The 25620-nt window shown below is 41.5% G+C and overlaps 1 protein-coding gene across 4 annotated transcripts in view; it reads left to right on the top strand.

Annotated features, from left to right (window-relative positions):
- HHIP (hedgehog interacting protein) overlaps window positions 1-25620 on the top strand; it is a 133627-nt gene that overhangs the window by 18127 nt on the left and 89880 nt on the right. For 3 of the 4 annotated variants that reach the window (XM_075614335.1, XM_075614327.1, XM_075614310.1), the window contains exons 3-4: window positions 1078-1234; window positions 2799-3003. In XM_075614335.1, coding sequence (XP_075470450.1) covers window positions 1078-1234; window positions 2799-3003 — 362 coding nt within the window. The remainder of the gene's footprint in view (window positions 1-1077; window positions 1235-2798; window positions 3004-25620) is intronic. The other variant, XM_075614319.1, reaches the window with a different exon arrangement.

The raw sequence follows: 25620 nt of genomic DNA, 5'->3' as shown, positions 1-25620 counted from the left end.
TGCAGCGCTTCTCAACTTTCGAATTGAAAAGGGATAACAACGTGTTTTAAAAGTACTACAGTATGTCTTTCTGCATTCACCTATATATTTTTGCTGCACCTATAGTTCTTCTTATTATAACTTTTATTGTTCTTATTTTTAATTGAAATTCTCACTATCATTATTATTAGTATTATTATCTCAAATTATATTTTAATATATTGGGTAGCTCCTTTTTTAAATCAACATTTGTCATGTGACTTTGTTAAAAGGTACAGGTACTTTACACGTGCTTCAAAAATGCAGTCTTACCATAAGTTCTTTAGCACAGGTCAGAATATTCATTTACTTATAGAATAACGATCCACAAAACTTGGTGTACATCAAATGCTGAGATTGTGAAGTGACCATGTGTCTACTTAAACATTGTGAATTTCACCACATGGATACTGCTCAGTGGTATGTAGGTGAATACTTGTCAAAAAACCCTTCCTTCCAACTAAATATGGCATCTTATCAATAGAAATGGTGTCCTTTTTGGAAACATGGGCATAGTTCCAAAGCCCCATTGTATACTAATTGTGTGATTGCCTTGATAATATTGTCAAACTTATTGCTCATCATTGTTTTTAATAAGGCATGGTGAAAACAAAGTTATGCCAAAAATTAGACCCTAATTTAGTAGATTTTGTTTATTATCAATATTGTCGATAAAAGAACGATTAGAAATATGCAAGAATGTTTTTACTTTTTTAAGAAATGTTTACGGAAACTGAAAAGTTTCAACTTTTTTTTAAAAACATATTTGCCAGCAAATAAGATTGCACTTTGTGTTTTTCAAATGTTTACTTATAAGAATATTTGCTGCCTTTGTGAGTTTTGCTAACAGTAACGAAAATCAGCATTGATGAAATCATGTTCTTTGCTTTGGGAAAGGTGTTTATGATGACTTTTTGCAAACTCGTCCAACTTGTTCATGAGTGGCGATGGCCCAAAGTTTCCAACATTTTCAAACTTGGGTGAAGGTTTTCGCCCATCTATAGAAATAATTCCTTGTGTGCCAGACTGAGCTAACCCTTTCCCATGTATTTCTCCCAGGACTCCTTCAAACTACAGCAGAGGAGTTTTGCTTCTACCATGTCACGAGAGACAGCGGGCTGTGCTTTCCAGACTTTCCAAGAAAGCAAGTGCGAGGGCCAGCATCTAACTATTTGGACCAGATGGAAGAATATGACAAAGTGGAAGAGATCAGCAGGTTCATAAAGATAAATGCTCTTTAATCTAAGAAAAAGAAAAAAAAAACCTGACATCTTTTTGTGGTTTTGACAGTGAATTAACTCAGTCTGCCCTTATGTTCAGCAGCTGTGCCCTCCAGATGTTTTGCTCATCTGCTGTTTATGTGATTTCTTGGGAACAAATGCCTTTTTAATATTTTGGATGACAGTCCTGCTTTCTCAGTCAGTATGTACTTCCGACTCTTAGTGCTCAGCGTACATTTTTAATTATAGAAATTATTTTGCAATGAATCTTTTTCATCTTTTATCTTTTACTTAATTTTTCTCATATATATTTAATAAAGGCACCAAAAATGATTGCAATTAACATAATCTTAATGTGCTTACTACACCTTTTGTGTGTTGTAAGTATCCAAGCTTTGGAATGTACTGGAGTCCTAAGATATCACCCCATAATGTTTGTCTGACTGAAGAATCTCTGACCCTTTTACTAATGACTAGAATACGATTGCATATAGATCCAGGAAAGATGATGTCTGAAATTGATCATATTAATGGTACATTCTTTGTAATCTATTAAGGCTTTGTACTTTGCTTGTGACTGTAACTGACTTGAACACCTTTAATGAAACTTTATGAGATTTTGTAGCCCCCTGCAGACATGAACATGCAGCAAAACACTGTATACTATGATAGTAAATGCCTTTAAGCCAAAATGCACAGAGCAGTGCCATTTAAAAGAAATAAATAGGAACCCTCAGAAACAGCAACATAATATGGAGTTAGCAGTATTATCTGCATGTGATGTCATGCCATGTTTCTCCCATCCTGTAGCTCAATCAGAAACAATGTCGCTATGCACACCATACACACAAAAAAAAAGTTTTAAAATATCCGATTTAAACAATAATCAAGATGATTGTAGATCAGAACACTGCTCTAGTATCAATGTTCTAATATCATGATCTTGTTTTACGTCTGCGTTTTAAATGATTTGTCCTCTGCAAACCCCTGGGTTTCTGTGGTTTCAGTGATCTTGGCGAGAGACTCGGTGGGCTAAATAACATGGTGGGAAGAGATATACAGATGTAGCAAGCGACATTGTTCCAACAAATATCACCACATATGCCATTGTAATGCAGAATATCACAGATTGCATAAGATTCAATGGCAGTTTTGGTGCAGAATATCACAACATATATCACCATAATAGGGAACAAAGAAGCCTGCTACAACTGTAAATATTGACTCGGGGCTGCCCGGGAATTGGTTATTCCAAATATATTGGATATGGGCGGGTATGTGTGGGTATACTTGGCATTGCTTTCATTTTGTTTTTCTACACGCTCATTGTCAGGGCAGAAAAACAATATAAAAGTATATACACTAAGCTCTGATAACGGGTATCTGAGGTTAATCAGCATTAACTTCCTTTCATGTCAATGGCGGTTAACGCCGATTGAGCGCAGGTATCCGTTATTGGAGCTTCGGGAACCCCCCTGTAATATCTGACACACAAGGATGAGCAGCACATGCACCATTGCCTGGATGCTCAGTGACATTATTTTTTCTATGTCTGTACAGCAGGAAACACAGACACAACTGCTACGGCATTCAGGAGATTGTGAGAGGCTTAAGACAACCTGTTGGAGCAATGCATTGTGGGGATGGATCACACCGGCTCTTCATCCTTGAAAAGGAGGGTTACGTGAAGATTTTAAGCCCCGAAGGAGATCTGATAAAGGAGCCTTTCTTAGACATACATAAGGTGGTTCAAAGTGGAATAAAGGTCAGAGCGGAGCATTTTTTTCAAATTTGTTAACCTTTTTTATGTGCAATTTTGGTGGCTTTCTATGCGTGAAATAGAAGCAAATTCCACATTGTAAATAAGAGCTGAAAAGTCTATAAAGTAATAAAGTTGCCCAAAATGTTAGGGTCTTTTGGAAGCCCTCCTTGGATTTACCAAACACCCTTAAAATATAAAGGGCAAACCATTAGTATATTAGTGTGGTAGACACAACGTCAGTGACAAGCTTCCTCTCAAAGAAATAGACAGAGTACATCATGCCACTTCTAGAAGATCTCTTCTAGGGGCAGATTGCGTTCGCAGCCTCCACATTACTAGGGGTTGGTTGTGACCACGTAATCACTACCCCAAGCGATAACGTGGTTATGATCCTGGAAGTGCAGCTTCCATTCCCTTGGGTGCTGCCAGTCTTAAGGCATCTAAAGTGTGGCATGCTCCTTTATACACACACTGCAGACAGATACCATTTGCTGAAACTGCATCCAAGGGAAATTAAAATACCAGCTGCCACCCAGACACATTTAAACAACAGAGGTTGTCACGGTTACAGCTGACACAAATGACATAATAAACATGGGGAAAACACACGTTTTTGAAAAATATGGAAAGCAAGGAATCGATCAGCACAATATAAACGAACAGTTTGTGCCATGACTTCATATTCGAGTTGTGGGGGGAGTGCTGCTTTAAATACATATCTGTAACCCTCTAAAGTAAAAGTCCTGATATACCTATATACAAGTATACATCTCGCGTTTCAGCATCTAAGAGGATATAACACGGAATTTACAAAAGTGTTATTTGTATTGCACACCTGATTCAGGAATGACTGTCCCATGTTGAGCAAGCAATTATTTGGAATGTCAGATGGTTTTAGTTATTTCAGTGTATTTAAATAATCCAGCAAAAGTTAGGCCTCATCAGTATTGTTATTTATTATGATGTCAATGTTTTGATGCCGGCTACACTTTTATCAGATTACAAATTACTGAAACTGAAACGTTAGCATTTGGCACTGAAACGTTAGCATTGTAACAGAGCATGTTACTGGTAAAGCCTAACTGATGTGTTTTGATTTGGTATACTTGAGGGCAATGGCAACATACCCCACAGATTCCCAGAGTTTTTTCCTTTATTGTAATGTATTTGAGCACATGCTAAGCAGCAACCTGTAAACCACATTATTAATAACATGCATACAGTATGCAGAAATGATCATGTCCTCGGAAGATACAGCATGATAAAGTGACTTGAACAAGAGGTTGAAGTGTAAGGCGTTGGCAGCGATGCAATGCATTCGCTTGTTTATTCTAGACCAACACTATGTCCTTGAGTGCCAGAGTAGTCCTCCTCCTCCCATGTGGGAGCTAAAGAGTTAACCCTCCTGGCACAATGTTGCCTTTGGCACAATGGCAAGTGGTTGGTTAAAAGGAAATCCTTAATGGGAAATCATTAAACGTAGGAAGTAACCTCTTCGTTGCCATAGGGGCCGACAACAAATACAATGTCTATAAGGTTTGCAGCCATCTGAAGCATCACAGGGGTTAACCACTCAAATGACTTCCTAACTCTATAACTTCCGTACACTAATTAATTCTTTCTTACATCTAATTGTCTTTTAACTTACTCTAATTAATTTTAACTATGGGAAAAGATCTCATAGTTGAGCATTTTTGTTTTTTTCCAAATTGTTAATAGTAGCAAAAAGAGTCACAAAAAAAACCCGTGCTAAACAATATTTTTTATACTCGCAAGAAATGTTCAGCTCACCGTTTTTTATTCTACTACTTTATTGAATGCCTGTTTTATTCGTTTTTTAGCTCCTTTTCTTTATCCTTTTCACTGCCAATGATGTTTGCTACCCATGTGGCTAAGCACATTTTCACAATGTTACTATACAGTGCATTTGTTCAACCACGATTCCTGTGGGAGACCTTTTTATGTACCTATGAAAACTATATGTGGGGGGTTTTTTTTCAGCACAAGTTGAGCTTTCTATCTGTGTCTTGAATGGATTGCATATCATCTTATAGGGACCTATATATATTTTTCAAATTGTGCTTTAAAAATATGCGATGTATGTATGAAAACTTCATACATACAAGGCATAATTTGTTGTTTGAAACGAATGGTTTAATACCTGATTGATACAATTTAAATTACAACAAAATGATGTGTATTTTTTAAAATATATAACTAGTATTAGAAAATCACAATGTATTTTTTTATAGCTGGTGCAGATAGAGAAATGGCAGCTTGGTGCAAAGGTGCACACAATTGAGTGTGACATCCGCCATTTGTTTTCCAAAAAAGATTGTGCCACTTAGTACATAAGGCTCCATAATGTCAAAAATAGGGGGGGGGGGGGAAACGACTTATTTGATTCATATTATCCCAGATTTCTTCTTTCATTAAAATGAATACTAGATGTTTGCCCCTGGTTCCCTGAGTACACTAATTAAGTAATAATCCCAGAAGAACAGGGCATTACTGGCCAATAATGCCCTGGCTGGAAGAGTTGAAGGCCCGAGGCAAAGCCGAGGGACTTTAACCCATCCAGAGCATTATTGGCCAGTAATGCCCTGTTCTGAGGGCATTATTACTATTATAGGCTTATTTATTTATTTTTACATCTTTCATAAAAAAGATAGACACTTGTAGTCATATTGATTTTTATCAGCATGATTGTCTACATGCTTTTGCTTTTACTGCAAGTTTATTAAAAGGAAATTGTACATACACACAACCCCCCTCTATATACATACACACTCTGCAGTCCCCCCTCCTCTCCACCCACAAAACACCCTACAGCCCTCCTCCACCCTCTACACTCACAAAACACACACGCACAACACACACAGCAGTCCCCCCTCTTCACCCACAAACACACTGCAGCCCCCTGTAAACCCACAAAACTGTAGACGCAAACACCAAGACACTCTGCAGCCCTCCTCCACCCTCTACACCCCCACACACACACACCGCAGCCCCCCTCTACACCCACAAAACACACTGCAGACACACACACATCAACAAAACAGACTGCTGCCCCTTCTACATTCACAAAACACACACCAGCAGCCACGCTCTACACCCATTACAGCCCCCCTGTAAACCCACACACACAAAACACTCTCCACCCCTCCTTCACCCACAAACAACACACTGAAGACGCACACTACACCCATAAAACACACACTGCAGACACACACACACACACACAAACTAAAAAATCAGACTCTGCCACCTCTACATCCACAAAACACACACCAGCAGCTACCTCTCTACACCCACTACAGCCTCCCTGTAAACCCACACACTGCAGACACACACCAACAAAACACTCTGCATCCCTCCTACCCACAAAACACACACAGCAGGCACACACCAACAAAACAGACTCTGCTGCCTCCTCTACACCCACAAAACACACGCCAACAGCAGACACACATACACACCAATAAAACACTCTGCTGGCCCCCTTTACACCCACAAAACACACAATAGACACACAAATCTTTCTCCTCAATCCTGTGCGGAGCTCTCTGCAGGCAGGGTTGGGGAGGAGTCAGTGCCTTGCTGGTGCCTCCTTTCCAATCACCTCCCCTGTCTGGGAGCTAATCTCACTCTTTATGAATGAGAACTGAAAGCTGATTGGCTGAAAAACTTGGCAGGGTGCCAAAAATTCTGGGCCATAACTGATTGGATAATGGACGGAATTTTAACCAATCAGAGAGCAGGAATTTCAATAATGTGCAGAACTTACCAGCTTTAGCCTATATTATAGTATTGAGTATCCCGATGACTACCCAGCAGGCTGAGACGGTTCCAGACCCGGTCCCCGCAGAGGACCAGAGAGGGTCGGTGAGCCGTAACCAGCCCAAGAGTTGCCGGGTAAGGTGACTGCCTGGGGTGATGAGACACCGTTGTTCTCGGAGGCGCATGAGCCGGGACCGGCTCTGCTGATTGCCGCTGATGAGTCAGAAATGATCCAGTGTCTCTCCCCTGCGGAGGTGTCCCTGCTCTCTTCCTCTCATACCTGTAGCAGATGGTCTTCTGTGGTGTTTTGACCGCTGTCGAATACGCCGACCGACGCTGTGGAGGAACAGAACAGTTCTAATGGCTCAGTGAGACGGAGGAGTCCTGCAACCGTAACGTGACTGTGGGACCTGAAAGGCAGATGAGCCTACCCTTCGTGTAGGTGTCCGGAAGCCGATCCAGGGATTCTCAGGTACCGATGGAGGTAGCTTCTGGTGCCGACGTCCACGTGGCGGAAGTTGATAAAGACAAAGACAGCACCCCTATGCAACAGCCGGGTGGCGACGCCCTTCCGGTGCGGGATCTGGATATGTGTCAGAACCCCATTCGACTTGCTGCAGATAACGTCATGCTGCTAGCAACCGCTGGGGCGGATGAGATGACTCTGATTTCCGCTTCGGTGAGTAACACTCCCACTTGTTTAAAGAGAACTGCCTTTATTCAGTCCATGCATGAGCGCAGGGCTCAACATAAAGCAGCAGAAGTGGCCAAAGAGGAAGATAGGCCTCCGGTGTGTCCGGATGTCCCAACCCCTGTGGCCCACTCCAGCCCCTACATCTCACATGGTCCGAATCACATTGGTGTCAGGTCCGGCTAATGTAGCCTTACGAGACACTGACCGGGACTTGGACACTTTCAAGGCCCTTTTACCTTCGACCAGTACGGCTGGTCTTCAGGTGTCTTGCCGTCCTTCTTTTGCCGGGACTTCCGAATGAATTCTAACAAGGGAACCCCTTCCACCAGGATCGCCCATGTTGGTGTATCATCTGGAGAAGCTGTCCGGACCGCATGAGAACGGTACACTAAAAAGAGGAGCCTGCGGTCCTCTAAGACTCTTATTCCCTCTTCAGATTGGAAGGACTGGTCTTATGGGAATGAGATGTTAATAGATGATAAATGTATTGAAGAAGATGTATGTAGTGTAAATAGTGGGTTCAGTCATTATGCTATGTCTGTGGATTCTGATGTTTCTCAAGCACCACATCAAACACCGGGTCCGCTGTAGTAACCCAGCCGGGTCCTTACCCTGGTGGCATCCTAGATTCAGGGGGTATGTGCCATTGATGGATTGTACTAGTTTCCTACTAGAGACCAGGGAGGTGGTAGATCATTGGTGGGTTGAGGGAAAGTTTAACCCTGAGGAATCCGCAGAGATCATGAGATGCCGGGAGCGAGAGATTAGTCTGGGTATACTACAGCCTTCGGGTGAAGCCCTAGATAGCTATAATCCCCCAGTTAAAGAACCTTTGTTCCGGGTTGAGCCAGACCAGGATGAGGGTCGTCGACTAACTAATATCAGCCGATCCGAGAGACATATAGTTCAGAAGTACCGGAACTCGCATGGGTTCGAGTACCCATATGTTCCGGAGCCATTGGTGAGAGAAATTGAGGAGAGCCGAGAGAGCTAGCTAGTAGAGGCCATTAGAGCCTATGTCAACGAGCATAGTAGGAGCATATTGCGGAAGCACGTGTGGCTTACTTAGTTAAAGTATGGAAGGTTGTAAGGTCCAGTGTACATGGACCGGGTAGAGTACGTGTCCGAACGGCATCCAATAAGGCATCTAATAGTTCTACCGTGGGAGATCACCTTCAGCTCCTGGAGCCTTCAGCAGATGGAGGCACTGCCCTGCTAAAGAGATATGTAGGATATGAACCCCAGAAGCCTAGTCCTGTGTCCCCATTACCACTGGCAGATGACTCAGACCTCCTGTTACCAGCAGGTATCATGCACCACATGACCAGTAATGGCCAAATCTCCCAAGGGTGGGGGTAAACACTGTGACATATAGGAGAACATACTTTGTTCACCAATACAGTCCCCAAATTAGTAAGACTGTTTACACCTGAATTTTTCAGGACTGAATGTAAAAGATGAACCCTGTCATTGACAAGACAAAACTACCACCTAGCACACAAATATCTACACAAAAGTCTATATTTTCTGAAAGAACATACCAGAGGAATTCAAACATGGGTAGCATGTCTTTCTATACAACAAATTCTGGCTGGGAATCTTTTTTGAATATAATATAGATTTATAGCAAAAATATCAAGACCACTAATTTCAGACTTTCCCAAAATAATAGTCTGCGCTACTTTAAAGTTGCCCACAGAGATGTATGGTGTAATACCCAGGGCAAAATGACGAAGAATAGATAACAATTGGTGTAGCGTATCGTGGAACCATCCTAAAATACAAAAAAGCTCTTTAAATTAGATTCTCACATGCAAGTATCTGAATAAGACCTGTAGCCCTGCCACCTATGGCTACTAACCTGCCCCACTCCTGGCAGTAAGCCCTGGTAAAATCAGGCTGCAAATAGTCAATATGGGTTTTTCCCACTCACTGGTGCTGCATCTGAGTGACAGGGGGAGGCGGTGACATCAGGCCTGAGCATGTCCAATCATGGAACAGACCTGATGCCCTCTTCCTAGCTGTACTAAAGGGTGGTGCCGTTCCAAATTTAGAAGTGCCTCTGTGATGGATTGGATAAAATGCCTATTTCTTCATCTGTAATGTGTACCTTGCTATGATTCCTTACTCAAAATGGCTACCACAGCTACCCCTCCCATCAAGTATGGAAGATGGCACCGAGGAATTCTACTCCAATGATGTGTTCAAAAAACTACAAAAACAAGACCATAAATCACAACAACAAGACCATACAAGGACGAGACCTAACAAAAGAATCACTGAGCTGTCTAGCTCTTTTGCATACAAACCCCCTCCCCTATAGCCCCTGTATATGAACGCAGGCTCTGTAGGAATAAAGTCAGACATTATCATACTGAACGTGTGTCAGCGTGATCTTTTCTCAGTGCACGCATTACCTACGTAGGAAAATAATCTGGACGGGGACAGATACTCTGCAGACGATTGTTCTGATCCAAATCACCTCTACCCCCTTGAGAGAGGCAGGTCACACAGCCAAGAGCCTGACTATTGGGCCTTCTCTGGTCCTCTTCCCTTCTGGGGAGAGTGAGTGTGGACCATACCTCTGCCTCTGCTAGAGGGGCAGGGAAAAGCTGGGACTGCTGTGGGTGCCCTTGGCCTGTAGTGAAGGTCCAGGGACCATCCTTCAGTGGGTAGCTGAGCGTGGGACTACATTGGGCAGAAGATTGCCGTGTACTGCTGTTGGTGTAAAGACAAGAAACCGTTCCTGTTATTATACCTCTGGCCCAGTGTGTGATCTTACTGGGGGGGAGAGGTTATCGGTTCTACCATGGGAGATCATCTTCAGTTCCCTGGAACCTACGGCAGATGGAGGCACTGCACTGCTAAAGATATGTAGGGTATGAACCCCAGAAGCCTAGTCCTGTGTCCCCACAACCATTGGCGGACGACTCAACCCTCTTGTTACAAAGCAGGTATCATGCACCACACGACCAGTAATGGCAGAATCTCCCACAGGGGTGGGGAAACACTGTTACACATGTAAAGGTGTCTTTGTCAAGAATGTAAAAAGGATCTCGTTACAGCTGATATGGCCTAAATGGCCATAGGATCCTCCTCAGAAATGAAAAGATCAGGAACGCCTGATCTTGACAGAGAGAGAAGCAAACATAGTTCAATAATGTTTTATGATTAAAAAAGATGGGTACAAGAATGGAGATGCACTCACATGCTCTCCGTTTTAAAATGGCTTATAGACAACAGAGAGTTATAATAGACATTCAGCCACAGAGCTGAGCCCGATGGCAGTATCTTGTCTTCTCCACAGACAAGCGTTGTTGCACTTCCAGATAGTGTTGTCACAGCTGGCGGTTTCATAGCAGCTCGGTGTGTTAGTGGAAAGGAATACTATGTGTTTGTGACGGGAGGGGGTAACCAGGCTATACAATAAAGTTCAAGCCTATTTTGGTTGCCCCTGCTCCGTGTGTAAGGGTCCAAGAGAGTCAGCTCTTGGGCCCAGTAACATTATATCATTCCAATGTACTGTCTGTAATAAAAGCATTTTTTGTGTTTTTCCCTTTCCGGGCATGCACTCAAGCAGGGATTGCTAGGGTATGAGTTTCAAGGGGGGGGGGGGGGGTTTGCAGAGGAACCGTTGACAGAATGTGCCTTGGACGATGGGGTCCAGAGTTGTCGGTTCCCCTATAAAGGTACCCAGGAATCATGCCTGATTCTCGGATACATGTAAGCACCTTATCCCGGCAATACCTTCCCTTGAAAAACGCAAGCGCAACTCACCACTAGGGTACCCTGCTTCAGCACAGCCCAGAAAGGAGAATGGAGCACAGGGATAACATGTATTCCTGTAGCTGAGGGAATCCCTAGATTAAAGGGGGAACCCCAGCTAGTGCCAAGGTGACACAACAAATATAGGGTTCGTGGGTGCCCCAACCGTATATAAGGTTTGGGGTGGGGGAGAGTCTGAAAGTCCAAACTCAGTCCAAGAGAAAGTGTGTGGGGAATAAGGCAGATAGAAATAAAACAACAAGATGTTTCCCCTTTCTGTTCCCTGTCCCCCAGGACTCAGAAGTGTGTTAAAAGATACTTTAATATATTGTAATATGCTTTTTTACATTCGGAACCGATATCCAAACAGGCAGCCCGTGCAAGCCCATAGGCGACGGTAGGTCTGTTGGACATCGGAGTTCAAAGCAGTCAGAGGATGCCAGAGGTGTGAATAGCATTTGGTCAGCAGGGAAAGGCGGAGTACCAGGTCTGAGGATCAATAACAGTCCTCTGGGCTGCCATTTGCTCTGCCAGACCTGGTGGAGCCTGCCCAGCGGGTGGCATTAAGATAGCCAGGGAGAGAGGTGGCAGGCTTGCGCATGTCTCTTGGTTATTTCGGATTTCCCGCTGACTTGGCTCTGATTAGCTGTTTGGGAAAGTTCCCACACATTGATTTGCTGCTCAGTTTTGTGAATAAAACTGAAAATTCTATAACAACCTGTCAGCCAATCAGATTTGGAGTTCCCTGTAGTAAGAGTGCGGGCGGGCCTTTCAAAGTTGCTTCTGTGTGAATAGCAGAGCTACCAGCTTCGATTTTGAGCCTGAAAAGCCTGCCCACCAGAGTCTAAGTCCCGACTTTTGAGACCAAGTTCTCAGAAACAAACATAGCTGTCGAGGCTGAGATTTTATGCCAATTTGAGTTCCAGGAGATTTGGACTAACTCGCAGTCAGGAGGGACCAAGTTCTCAGAACAGAACGTAGCGGTGGCATATGGAATTGTATGCCGATTTGGGTTCAGGAGATTCCGGGCTAAGTCCTGGTCAGGGTAAAACTCTCCCATAGAGTTCCCTGCACCGAGGAAAAGTCTAGTTTTTGACCTCAGTCCCAAAGTAAGTGTGTCTTTTTGTCTGTATTTTGTGTTCCATTGTGTGTAAGCGAATTTATACCGAATAAATTACAATGTATTTCATTACCTTGTTTTGCTCAATGAATGATCCTGGTAAAAAGGTGTAAATAACCTGGTCTCAGGTGGCTTTATTTTTGTGTGTGTATATATATATATATATATATATATATATATATATATATATATATATATATATATATATCACCCAACAGTCTAAAAAGAAAGTCTCTTATCTGTATATGGGGTTCCTGTTGGGGAAGGCCTCTCTGTTCTCCTGGGTCAGCATCGATGGGTGCTATGGCACTCTCTGTGTCCAGGTATAGAGGTCTTGTCCCCTTGTCTTGCGAATGCAATCAAGACGATCTTTTCCTTGGGCCAGGAGCAAAGGATCCCTATTCCCACAATAAACTCAATGATAATCTGGGTCTGGATGTGAGTAAGGGCAGCTTTTGGTCGGTGCTAAATATCTGACAAAATACTAACAGGGAAAAGAGGCAGGTACTGCATAATGATTTTTCTGCAAATTTCATTTGACGTTTCGGCTCCCGATGCAGCCTTTCTCAAGAATATTATATACATATATTAAAAAAAAAAAAAAATATATATATATATATATATATATATATATATATATATATATAAGAGAAAGCGCACATAGCGTAAAAACGTTAAATATTTAATGTAAAAAGGTAGAGGCGAGAGAATCAAGCCCACTCACAAACGAAATAGTAAAATAGGCATATATATAATATATATATCACTACCACGGGAACAGCACGGCTAGGCCTCCACAGCAAGAGTCTTGATACCGCTGTCAGCTGCAAGTCCAACACATCAGATCTCATGGATGATGGGGATAGTATGAACACTGAACACGGAAGTCCTTGGTTTTCAGTCCCTCCAATCCAGATAGGTTCTCGTCTGAACCAACACTGGGGCTCTGTGCAGCAGGGATGGAAGTTCGCCAGTCCTTCCGTCCCTCAGTGATGACGTAATGTCGGCGCTGCAGTCCTGACGTGTTTCAAAGGATATTGGAACCTTCACTTAGGCAGACATATATATACAAAGAGGGGGTTGCCTAGCAACCATTAGCCTATCTGAAAGCACAACACATACACAGATTTTCATGGATACGCCGATCAAACTAATGGGAAAAGAAAATAAGCTGCCCCTAAAACCCATTCAAGCGTATTACCGGACTGGACATTCATCAAGGAGTGGACTAGTATTAACTGTTCATTAATATATATATTCCTATTTTTTCTTTTGATAGTATACATATTTATACAATTTTAATAATATATCTCTAACTATTTATTATTTTTCATATCTTTGGCGCTACTATTCTTTGTTTTTTTTTATATATATATATATATATATACTGTATATATCTATATCTATATCTATATATAAATATATATATATATATATATATATATATATATATACTGTATATATATATATATACACATTCTCATATCTGTCTCTGTGCCTGCTCTCTGCTATGCTGTCTCCGGATAATGACAGCAAAGCGGTAGGGAAGGTATATATGGTGGTTAGGGGGGGGGAGGGGCGGGGAAAGTATGCCATGAGGGCACCCAAAAGGTTACGTTCTGACAGGATATAGTCTAACTACTCCACAACCAAAAAATAAATGTGTTCCACTCCTTTCTGGCAGCAAAGAGGTTACAAAAAAGGTAATGTTCAAATTTTCAGGATAGACCAGCTTCAGCACAGGTAGCTCAATCAGAGGCCCAGTCATGTGTTGAAGCAGAGCCTGATTGAGCCACCTGTGCTGATGCTGGTATATCCTGAAAACCTGACCGGGGTGGCGGAGAGAGAGGCTTACGAATTGCAGTTGAGCAGTCCTGGTCTTATATCCAAAGGAGCAGCACTGTGTCACAACTCACTGTGAATAAACACCCAGCTATGGACAGGAGGACAGGTGTCAACCTCTCTACAGTTTTTTTTCTTCAAATGGAAATGTACCCATTTTAGATAACTGATTTGCCAATTCCCCCTAATCTGTTTACTTACGTTACTTAGAGAACAGAGATCAATAAAAATCAACTGTTGTTACTCAATAAAGTGATCACACAACCCCTCTACCTGCAAACAATCCAACAAAACCCTCTTATGTCCACAGATAAACCAACCCAGGGAAGTCATCTCCTGCTTGCTCTTTTCCATGGGTAATAATGCAGTGGTAATGCATAAAATCAGCTGTTTCGGCCATGGCCATTTTTTTCTGTGCCCATAAAGCTTAAAAACACGAAGACATACGTTTGGAGTTTTGCAATATTTAAAGCGGGGAAGGATCACTGTAGATAACATACAAAGGCTTTTGGAATGTGATACTAACATAAGATGCATTTTCCAAGACAAAGTTTCAGGAATTGTACAGTGGAGTTCCATTTTCTCTGAAATTAGGGAGCTACAGTATTGAGGATGGAAGTGTTCAGAGATGCTTACCATTATTATACAGTGCAACACGTAAATTTACAGGAAGGTCAATCATTTTCTCATGCAAGCATATAATGTCCATTGTAAGGTGTTCATCAGGGGTGACAAACGCCAGTCCTCAAGGGCCACTATCAGGTCAGGTTTTAAGGATATCTCTGCTTCAGCACAGTTGGTGCAGTCTTCGACTCAGCCATGGATTGCGCCACTTGTGCTGAAGCTGGGATATCCTAAAAAACTGACCAGTTGGTTATCCTTCAGGACTGGAGTTTGCCACCCCTGATTTACATCATATACAACAATAGCATTTTATATGCAGTTATTATACAAGAACAGTAGTGCGTGCCATTGTTATGGAGATACATGCCCTTATTTCTAACAATACCATTTTATTTTGCCCTGGTTTAAAAGCTGTAATGGAGCCTGTGGACTCTTGTGCTTCATTTTGCCTAAAATTACTTAAACAGTTGCGTACCATAGAAGTCGGCACATTTACGTTGCACTAATGCTACCGCCTGTGGTCTTGACCTTTACCCATTGTACTTCTTTACATTGTACATTGTGCACACAATTCGAGAAATCTGTGCTCGTGCTGTCTTGAATCACACGAAAACCAGTCCATTTGCTAGTAGGTGCATGGAGTCACTCCCCACAGTCTCCTAAATGAGATAACGCAGATGGGTATATCTCAGAACAAATGGGAAAATGTATGCACACAGCGCACCAGGGATTAGCGTACTTAATACTTTTAATAAGATCCCAATAGATCTAACTGATTTAAAATACCAGCTAAAAGCAGTATAAATACTGAGTAACACAAAAGTGATTCAAATAATCACCCAAAGTGAAAATAACAATACTTCAATACAAACAGAATAAGTACTCTTAAAGTGATATACTGTAGACAAGAATGCGACAATATAAACATATAATGTGCAAACACGTGTAAAGTGACTTAGGAAATTAACCTAATGTGAAAGTGCTACAAAATTACATCTAAGATTGCACAAATGTAATTAGGTGCAAAAGGGACAAAAAGAAATGCAAATAATGCATAGAAAGTGCAGTGGCACAGATGCAGAGTGTTTATCTAGTGAAATAACTACAGAGCTCAAAGCAAAAACACCAAAACATAAATCAATAACCATGAATACAATGCAACCATGAAAAAAAGAATCGGCCACAGTGGGGGAGGACAGTACTAACCACGAAGTGCCAAGCGGGACGCTGGGAGAGCTGCTGTGTAAACAGTCCGGACTGCAGCTTCTCCACGTCCTGGTTGTTGTCCCCAGCCAGAGGGCAAGCGCGCTGAGACAGCCTCACATGACCACAATGCGTTTCATAACAACGTACTTTGTCAGGTGGGGAAATTAGTCTTTTTTTGTTCTTTTTACCTCTTACAGTTGTATATCTGTAAGATACAGTAATGCACTCAGGGTGATCTATTCAATGTTATGATCCTTGGCCAGGACATTGGAGTTTGTTCCGGCTGTGGTCATTTCATGGACATCTTTGATATGATTATGTTTGGATGACTCCAATTGCTGCTTAGATAGTTAATTATTAAGTGTCTATTAATAATTATTAGATTATGCCGGCCTTAGCAGGGCCCAATGTGGCATGCTGGCAGCGGGGGCCCTCCAGTGGAAGTAATCAGGTGTACTTACCTGCTGGCCCAGGCATTTCCATGAAGAACGGCCCTCCTCCTGTAGCATCATGACATCAAGGTGTCATGGCCATGTGTGTACACACCCACACACACACCTTGGGATGAGAAGCGATCCTGCCAGTCCACAGCTCCCTCCTCCGGTTGGGCAGAAGTTGGACCCCAGTACCGACAGGAGGAGAATGGGGGCCCCCAAAGGCAACTGCCTTGTTGGCTTTGCCCTAAGTTATACTGTATTTCATAGATCAGTATTACCTCTGTTACATACACTGGTATGATCAGGAAGCCTGTGTCAGTTTCAGTAGTTCACAGATATACTGGCATGTAATGTAAATGTATATTTATTTATATTTATTGTTTGTTCTTGTATAGCGCTGCTAGTTTTACGTAGCGCTTTACAGAGACATTTTGCAGACACAAGTCCCTGCCCCGTAGAGCTTACAATCTATGTTTTTAGTGCCTGAGGCACAGTGTGATAAAGTGACGTACCCAAGGTCACAAGGAGCCAACACCAGGAAATGAAGCTGGTTCTCCTGCTTCAAACTCAGTGCCAGTCAGTGTCTATACTCACTGAGCCGCTCCTTCTCCCTGGGCATTTATAGATAAACCAAGACAATGTTTAAAAAATTACATGTTTGGTTTTATGTACGTTGCTTTTATAGATATACTTTAATTTATTCTGCAGCTTGAGGCCATCATTCCAGATTTCATCATTCCTTAGATACACTTAAGAGATAGGGCACAAAGCATTCTGGGAGCCGGTAATTTACCAAACCAGATCATCAATTTTTGCTTTCTTTCTCCTTTAGATTGACTCCTTTAAACTATACATAGAAAAGTTTACAAAGTGTTGTCAAAATGTTTGAATAGCGTTGTATAATGTAGTGCAATACTGACGTAAAGTGACTATACTTATAATGGTGTAAAGAAGAATGGCACTCTTGAGTTTCCAGTGCTCCTTGATTGTTTATTTATACCAACATTTTTCAAAGTTCAATACTGTCTGACAGAAACATTGATCTAAATTAGGAGTGACCAACTTCAGTCAGCAAGGGCCAAAAACAGGTCGGGTTTTAAGGATATCTCTGCTTCAGCACAGGTGGCTCAATCGGTGGCTCTGTCATTGACTGTCTGTGCTGAAGCAGGGACATCCTTAAAACCTGACCTGGTGGTGGCTTTAGACGACTGAAGTTGGCCAACCCTAATCTAAATAAACAACCAAGATGCACTGAATCTTTGCAGAGTCAACGTTCCTTGTGTTCATAATTGTACTGGCCAAATCCTCCAAGAGTGCTTAGTGCACCCACATTGAGAATGCGTTCTGTTACTTTTCAAGTGTTGCCTTGGTGTGCACTTGTCTTTGCAACACTTTGTGACATAGGCCCTTATTCAATGGAGCTACCGTGCAATGGTGCTGGCTCGGCGCTATCTGACGTTATAGAAAAAGGGCCTTAGTCTTCCTACTAACGAAGCACTCAAATCAGTTGTATGTTTTTATATGGAAGTATATAATGGCAATAGAAAGTGTCAACAGGTATCTGTAAAAACAAAACATTATTATTAATAATATTCTGCTGGCACATAATATGGTATAGGAAGGTGTGCTTAATTACAAAAGCTCTGAACCTCCAGGAGATATGTGAGGGACTTTTTTTTCACAAACAAACCTGGAACAATGCAAGTTTGGATTAATGGATATACACTATATCAATTTTTGCCCATTACATCTCCTGGTGTGTTTTTTTTAAGTGAGAAAGTCCTGAATAACATATTCATTTTAAAAGTCGACATACATTATAGAGATTTGTATAAACATGTCTACTTGTACATAAACAAATTCCAATTACTGTACCAATTACAAACAGATTATCTATATGTCTTCTGCATTATTTAGGAACACACCACCCACTAGTTTGTATCTGAGTGAAAATAAAAGGCTTTGAATAAATAAAAGAAAACTAACCTTATTTCTTTAAAATTTTCTTTTAACAAAGACGTTGTGTTTTTTTTTCTCTAAGAATCTTGGCACACATTGTGGCAATCCAGAGAAAAAATGAAATACATTTTTGCCGGTTGTGATACCTTTTATTTGACCTACATAAAAATTATTGCTGCACGTGACATTTTGTGACCATATCAGTACCTACCTCAAATGCATCAAATTCCATTAGTATTGCATATTGTTTCCATATTGATACAAATTAATGCCAATTAAAAAAAATATATAGCAGTACTGTATATAGAGAACTTGATCAAGGAGAAGAGTGACTGCACATTAACCCCTTGAATTTCATTCAGTGTGGAAGACCTAGCAAAAAAGCAATGCATGAGAAAACCTAGTGAGAAATGATTGCCTGATGATTAAATTATTGGTTTTGAACTCAAAGAACCTTGTAAGCTCCTGCCTTGTGACCATGGGCAATTGTCTCTGGTTGTCCTTTACTGTACTGTGGCTGATTGCACGTTTCAAATTCTACAGTATGTAAAGCACTACAGAGTCTATCATCACTATAAAAAAAAGAATCACTATTATTAATGGGAGGAGTAGTTCTCTGTGTGTCAGGTGCTGCCAACATACCTCTATTGCTCCACTTAGTGTATTTTGCTTAAACAAATTGGGGGAGGAGTTGAACTTTAAGTAGAAGAGTTCCAGTAGGTCATAAGTTGCATACACATCCCACTGGGTGGCGGATATGCCAAGAGTGTCCATAGGCAATGCAAGGGATAAGGCGTTCACACCACATGCAAGAGTTTATATTGTAATTGAATACGACTCTCTAGTGTTATTTGTGGAAGTCCTAACGACTATGACAAGAGTGGAAGCACAGAGTGCCTGAAAGGCCAACATTTTTGTGGGGGAGCCTTTTCACCAAGTAGCCAAAAATGCTATTTGTTGAGCCTTGAGAAATCCAGATGAACAAAACATGTTCACTGGTTTTAGTCCCATTGTCTTAGATTTCAGGATCTGGGAAAGAAGATAATACTTCATTGGTTTACATGCACATGTGTACATTACAATGTTCTCTGTTTCCTTGAGAGGAATCCCAAGGAGCCAATTAACCTAACGTGTTCCCAAACAATTCTCTGTTTGGAAAGAATAATTTTCAGTGTGGGTGTTCCTTGAAATTGTATGCCTCATACCCTGTTATTACTGAAATGTGTGCAGTGCACTTCTGAGTGCCAGCGTCTTTCTCATGCACTGTATAGATTATAGCTGTATCCCACACACAGTGCAAGATAATCCCTGTTTTGATTTTGTTAGGCGTACAAATCCTTTTTGAACATTTAGTAATTTAAAAAATGTAGAAATCCCATCTGTATGTAGAACTACAATATGTAAACACAAATTGCCTAATTTAAATGTTTTAATTAGTGATTTATTTGGTTAAAACAGTAGTGTGGCATGTTTAAAGAGACCTTTTTTTTTTGCTGAGTTTATTCTCTGTAATGCCACGTTAAAAATGTTTTACTTACTGCAAGGCTTGTCCATTTAAGCACAATAAATACAAGCTCTTGCTAATTGCATTTGCAAAAGTCTTGGTTATCATTGTGATGATTTGTTTTTCTTGGCAAGTTGTTATATAACAAGACGTTGCAAACTTTGAAGATTGTTACAAATTAAAGCTTGTAGTAATACTGTGTGTAAATTATATGTTTGATGAAATCATTGCAAAACTACACGTCCTTTTTCTGTGTTCATTGCCGGTTAATTTCTGCACCCACCAAGTTGGCATAAAGTCAGGCAACAATTAAAGTTGTCTTTTTCTCATTTGAATATGTTACTTCTTAACTAAGTTACATATTCGTTTAACTCAAATCAAACTCTAAAATATAACAAAAGGAGTGAATAAGAAATGTGAAATTAAATACCGTAGCAGCATACCAAGAGAAAATATGCAAAATATCTAGGTCAGAAGTATATTTTAAACAGTTTGGGGAAAGAAGTCCCTATTTCCTATGTTTAAATTTGTCACATTGTACTAGATCTTGTCTCTGTATTTTAAATGTATAATCCCTTCCATTCTAAGTAAGTCACAGTGAGTAACAAAGTGACAAAACCCCTCCACTGTACAGCATATAGCAGAAATAAAAAACGTATGATGTGCTCATAAGTAAAAAAAAAAAAAAATCTATAAACATTCCTCCATGCCCTTCCTCAACTTCCTAGGACAACATGGAAGATAGAATCATATTAATATATGCATGTTTTTATTTTTATAGTACCATTCATATTTGCAGAGTTTCACAAAAAAGACAATAAGACAGTCATTGTGTCAAATCTAAAAATATAATTGAAGTGGCATTTTGAAGACTTACAGATGATAAAGTGTAGTGGATAGCAGTGTCTGGCTATCCGCTACCACTAGCACTTCCATGTGCTACTGTGCTTGTAGAAGAAGTAGTCATGGACCCACATTAACAAAAAGTTTAATTCAGAACATGTGTTTTAGATTTGATAAGATGGGGTAGAGAAGGTACTGTTTAGTGTTTAGTGTTTAGAGTTTAGTGACAATGTCACCTTTATTCATTAAAGATTCACAGCCCTTTTCTGATATGTTTGTCACAAATAACGTGAACAAGACCCATTCCAAAACTGCTTTAGTAAAAAAAAAATCTTCTACTGAGAAATGCTAAACCGTGTATTTTTGAATTATACATGATAATTATTTGCTTGGGACATCAGAGAAAACAGTGACACTTCACACAAACATGAATAGTGCAACGTTTGTAAATTAATGTAATACGATGAAACCAACTAATGTGAGGGTGTTTCCTGTTATATGGGCTACATAGCAAAAAAAACCACAACGGATGAACTGTTCCTAAATTAGGGTTAACCATTTATTTGCCCTATTGATGTACCTGGCACGTCATAGTAAAAGTGCTAATTTCCTGGGAATGGTTGAAGTGAACGGTCTGAACAAAAAAGCAGAGATCCCCCTTTCTTCCGTTGGTTGGTAGTTGCAGACATGTGATTGCCACTGAACCAATGCAGAAAGTCTGGTGACATTTGGGTACTGCCAGACCTCCGGGAGTAAAAAAAACGTTAATTATGTTGACCATGTAGTGTCACTTTGAAAAAATGTATCAAGGTACTGTACTTTAGCATCATTTGTGTCAGCCAGTAGTATGGGCGTGTTGTATGTACAGTAGTAATAGATTTTATATTGGTTTGTATTAGTTTCTTCTCCCGTGTATATTTCCTCTCATTCTACTATCCTGAGAGGGTTTGGTCCTTGATTAACGTTTACTTTGTCTTCCGAAGACACTTGTGCCAAATGTGGGAAACTTAAAATTGACATTTCATAGAGATCTAAAGATAATCAGTTTGAATAGTTACTGGGCTACAATAAATTTGTGTTTTTGAATCACGTTGCTAGATTTTGATAGGGCCCACCACCTTTAGGGGCCCATCCTACACGCTCCGGAACACTGTTCTTGCACTTATTGTAGCTGTCAGAACAGGCTTTTGGGATTGCTGAAGACCCTCCTTTCTGCACCCCCCCTCTGTGGGCCCTACCTGTGGTGTGGGGCATTTACGAGGCTGCGGAAGATGGAGCCCACACAGTTGGTCCTAACACAGCAGTTAGGCCCCACCAGAAGTTGGGCCCAATTTCCACAATCACAGCCTGGATGGGCTCACCTCTGTCATGGCTGCCACCGCCACCACATTGCTACACAGGTAGAGTCCCAGGAGGAGGAGGGCTTTTTTTTAATGTGCACTGGGGCCCATAAGTGACTAGTTTCGCCTCTGCACCACTTTCTGCACCAAGGGTCTATCATATCAAACAAGCTTGTTAGTTAGGTTTCTTACATTTGGCACAGTTTTTGTATGTGCAAAGTCCGTTCTTTGAAAGCAAAAAGGACAAAACAAATGGTACTCACTCACAGAATCTGACATACCCCATTATACCATGTGTGTTATGTAATTCCTTCCAACCTTCTACAATAGACACTCCCCAATCGCAGTTTGATGAATATGATGCAAAATGGATGCAAAATACCTTGAAACTTGGGCGCTAATAGGACCTACATAAAAATAACTCTCGCTGTGTCAACTGATCTCCAGACATGCCATGATAATAATAATAATAGCATGTTCTTGTATAGCGCTGTTAGTTTTACGTAGTGCTTTACAGAGATATTTTGCAGGCACAGTTCCCTGTCCCGTGGAGCTTACAATCTATGTTTTTGGTGCCTGAGTCACAGGGAGATAAGGTTACTTGCCCAAGGTCACGGGGAGCCGACACCGGGAATTGAACCAGGCTCCCCTGCTTCAAACACAGTGCCAGTCAGTGTCGTTACTCACTAAGCCACTCCTTCTCCCCCGATTGATTTATCTGCTGTTTTATTATGATTTGTAAATGAAAACTTATTTTGTGTGCTGGTTTATATTGGCATTTCAGTAGGTCTTGTGGTGTGTATTGTATATTTTATGAAAATAATAGAAACATATCTTTCACTTCTTGTAGCGTGGGTAAAAAGTAAGATTTTTAAACAGAAATCTCTTTCCAAATGGACCTCAATTGGCAGCCTATAAATATATAGTGCTGTACTATGATACTTAAAGATTTGGAAGCCAAGAGGAGGGGTACTTTTTTTTATCATTTGTACAAGACCCAGTTAGTCCAATCAGTTCAAGAAAAATACAAACATTGTATGTATTACAATAATTGCACAGTACATTAAAAGTGGGTTTGTGGAATCTGGATAAGTACTGTAGGTTGGCCAACATATAATTGTAATGGAAAATTAAGCCTCTAATGGTTTAGGAACATTATTAGAATCTGGACCATTTGTTGAAATCCCTAACCAATTAATGACCATGATGACATTTTTACTGTGCAGCTCAAATAATTTATGCCATTGGAAGAGGAGACAGGTTTAAGAAACACGTAATAATTGTAACAATTAACAATGATTTGTTGTTAACACATATTAGCGACTCAAAATAAGCCTAAATGGCATTTGATTTAATTCAGCATTTGAACACCAAATTTAAAGCATGTTCAGGTCTATAAGGGTATGTATATATATATATATATATATATATATATATGTATATTTATACTTCAATGTTTAGTTATCATTAAATGTTTTGTGACCAATTTTGGTTTCGGGTGTATATTATACATATATTACATTTTTAAACAGAATAAGTGCATCTGGTTAAAATGAGTGTTTATTCTGTAAAGTATGCCAGTGCACCTCTACATGTATCTCATGTGTGTCTCACTCATGTATGCACTACCTCAGGCTAGGCTAACTCTCTCTCTGTATGCTGTTTCCGCTATCCTCCAGTATGTGCTCTGTGGTAAGTAGTATGATTACTGGCTAGAGTACTCTGGCTTCTCCATGCAGTACTTAGGGCATCACCTACTGTTGGCTACACCTAGCGCAGACCCTCCCAGGAGTTCCTGACCCGCGTTAACCAGGCTACCCCCTAAGGCATCCTACGACTAGCTGCCTCAAGGTGACTAGAACACAGCTATAGTCCTGTCTCCAGATCTACCTTACTCCATATCAGGCCCTAGGGTGTGCTTTGCGAGTGAACTTGGTACTCCTATACTCCTGACTACCCCTAGGCTTCCTTCCATTCTGCAGAACATTACTGGTAGCATACATTCCCTGTTTTCCTAGTCAGCCTAGCAAAAGCCTGTCCTGATGATCTCAGCAGCGCCTCCAAAAATGTAACGGTCAGACCCCTACCCAATCTCATATGGACCCCTATGTGCAGAATCTGCCCCCAGTTACATGTCATGTCGTGTGGTGCACCTGCTGGCTGACAGGACTCCTGAGTCTCCCGCTTGATGGTGTTGGGAATTCACCATGACAGACGTGTGAGGTAGTGCCGAGTTCTACTCACAGTTGGTACAGCGCCTCCATCCCTTACAGATCCCCACAATAGCAGGGAGGAGTCTCTGGAAGAGAACCCCTGGGTGCATCTTCTTCCTGATTAACTCCAGTCTCAGGCAAGAAGGGTCTTTGAATCAAGGGCATCTTTATTGACATCTCCATAGGCAGACTGCCCATTATAGCGGCCGGTACATAGCCACACATCAGCATAGTTGCACACCTCAAGGAAGTTCCCTCCTGACTTTGTAATAGGGACAGGGATATCTCTGCCACCTCTCCCCTAAGGGAGGGCCACAATCTGTGCCAGAGCCCTGGCACAGTGTGGGGTCAGATTGTCACACTCTGCAACTGACACTTGAACTGCACAGACTCAGCTCCAACTTGAACACTGCAGACAGAACATACTAACTTTAGGAAGTGATGCGCACTATATAGCTCCAGAAAGACCCACCCCTGTGTCACTGTCAGTTGACACAGAGCATGCTGTCACTTCCTTTGCTTCACACTACACATCACAGGGGTTTGAGGGCAAACCTCCATGATAACTTCTGGCAAACCTGCCCTCTTAACAGGGATTACTGCCAGAATGAGAGAGGCATGTAACCCCAAAATTACACAGGACTACAATTCTTTAAGCTTTAAAGAAGTCAGTGGCACAATTAAGTTCAGAAAGTAATTTTAAAATGTGTGTTTGTTTTGTTACTGTAGCCCCATTTCCCCCGTGTCTAGGGTAACTATGTGTGGTGCGCTTTACCTGATAGGCTCACCTGATTCTCCACTGCAGGGAGCCTGGAGTTTACCTAATTCATGTGGTGACAGCGCTTTCACATGTGAAGGATCCTAGCACTGCTGGATACCCCTTCACAGGACCCAATATAATGAATACACACTCGTATATAGTAACAGGTTAACTGAGCTTAGCTACTATTATAACACCGTAACATATATGATGCTGACCTCGCAGGGCCGTACCCACACAGGAACCCAATGTCCACTCACCACCCTATACACCTTGGTGTGGTTCCCTCAAAGTACAGAGGTGCCCTGGGCACCTAAACACCCTGGTGCCCACAGAAGCCAACCCACCCCAAAGTGCTACCCACAGGAAGTGTGTGTTACAGTTGGTGCACTTGTTGGGATGTGATACCTGCTGGGTGCTCCGGCACCCGGTACCACCACCTGATGAAAGGGGTCCGTCTGGTCCCACGCCGTCGCCGTCAGTGATGGCGTCCGCCTTTATGTGGGGTGGACTCCAGCCGGAGGGTCCCACCA

This window comes from Ascaphus truei, chromosome 1, assembly GCF_040206685.1.
Source record: "Ascaphus truei isolate aAscTru1 chromosome 1, aAscTru1.hap1, whole genome shotgun sequence".
NCBI lineage: Eukaryota > Metazoa > Chordata > Amphibia > Anura > Ascaphidae > Ascaphus > Ascaphus truei.
This window is presented reverse-complemented; position numbering and strand designations above follow the sequence as displayed.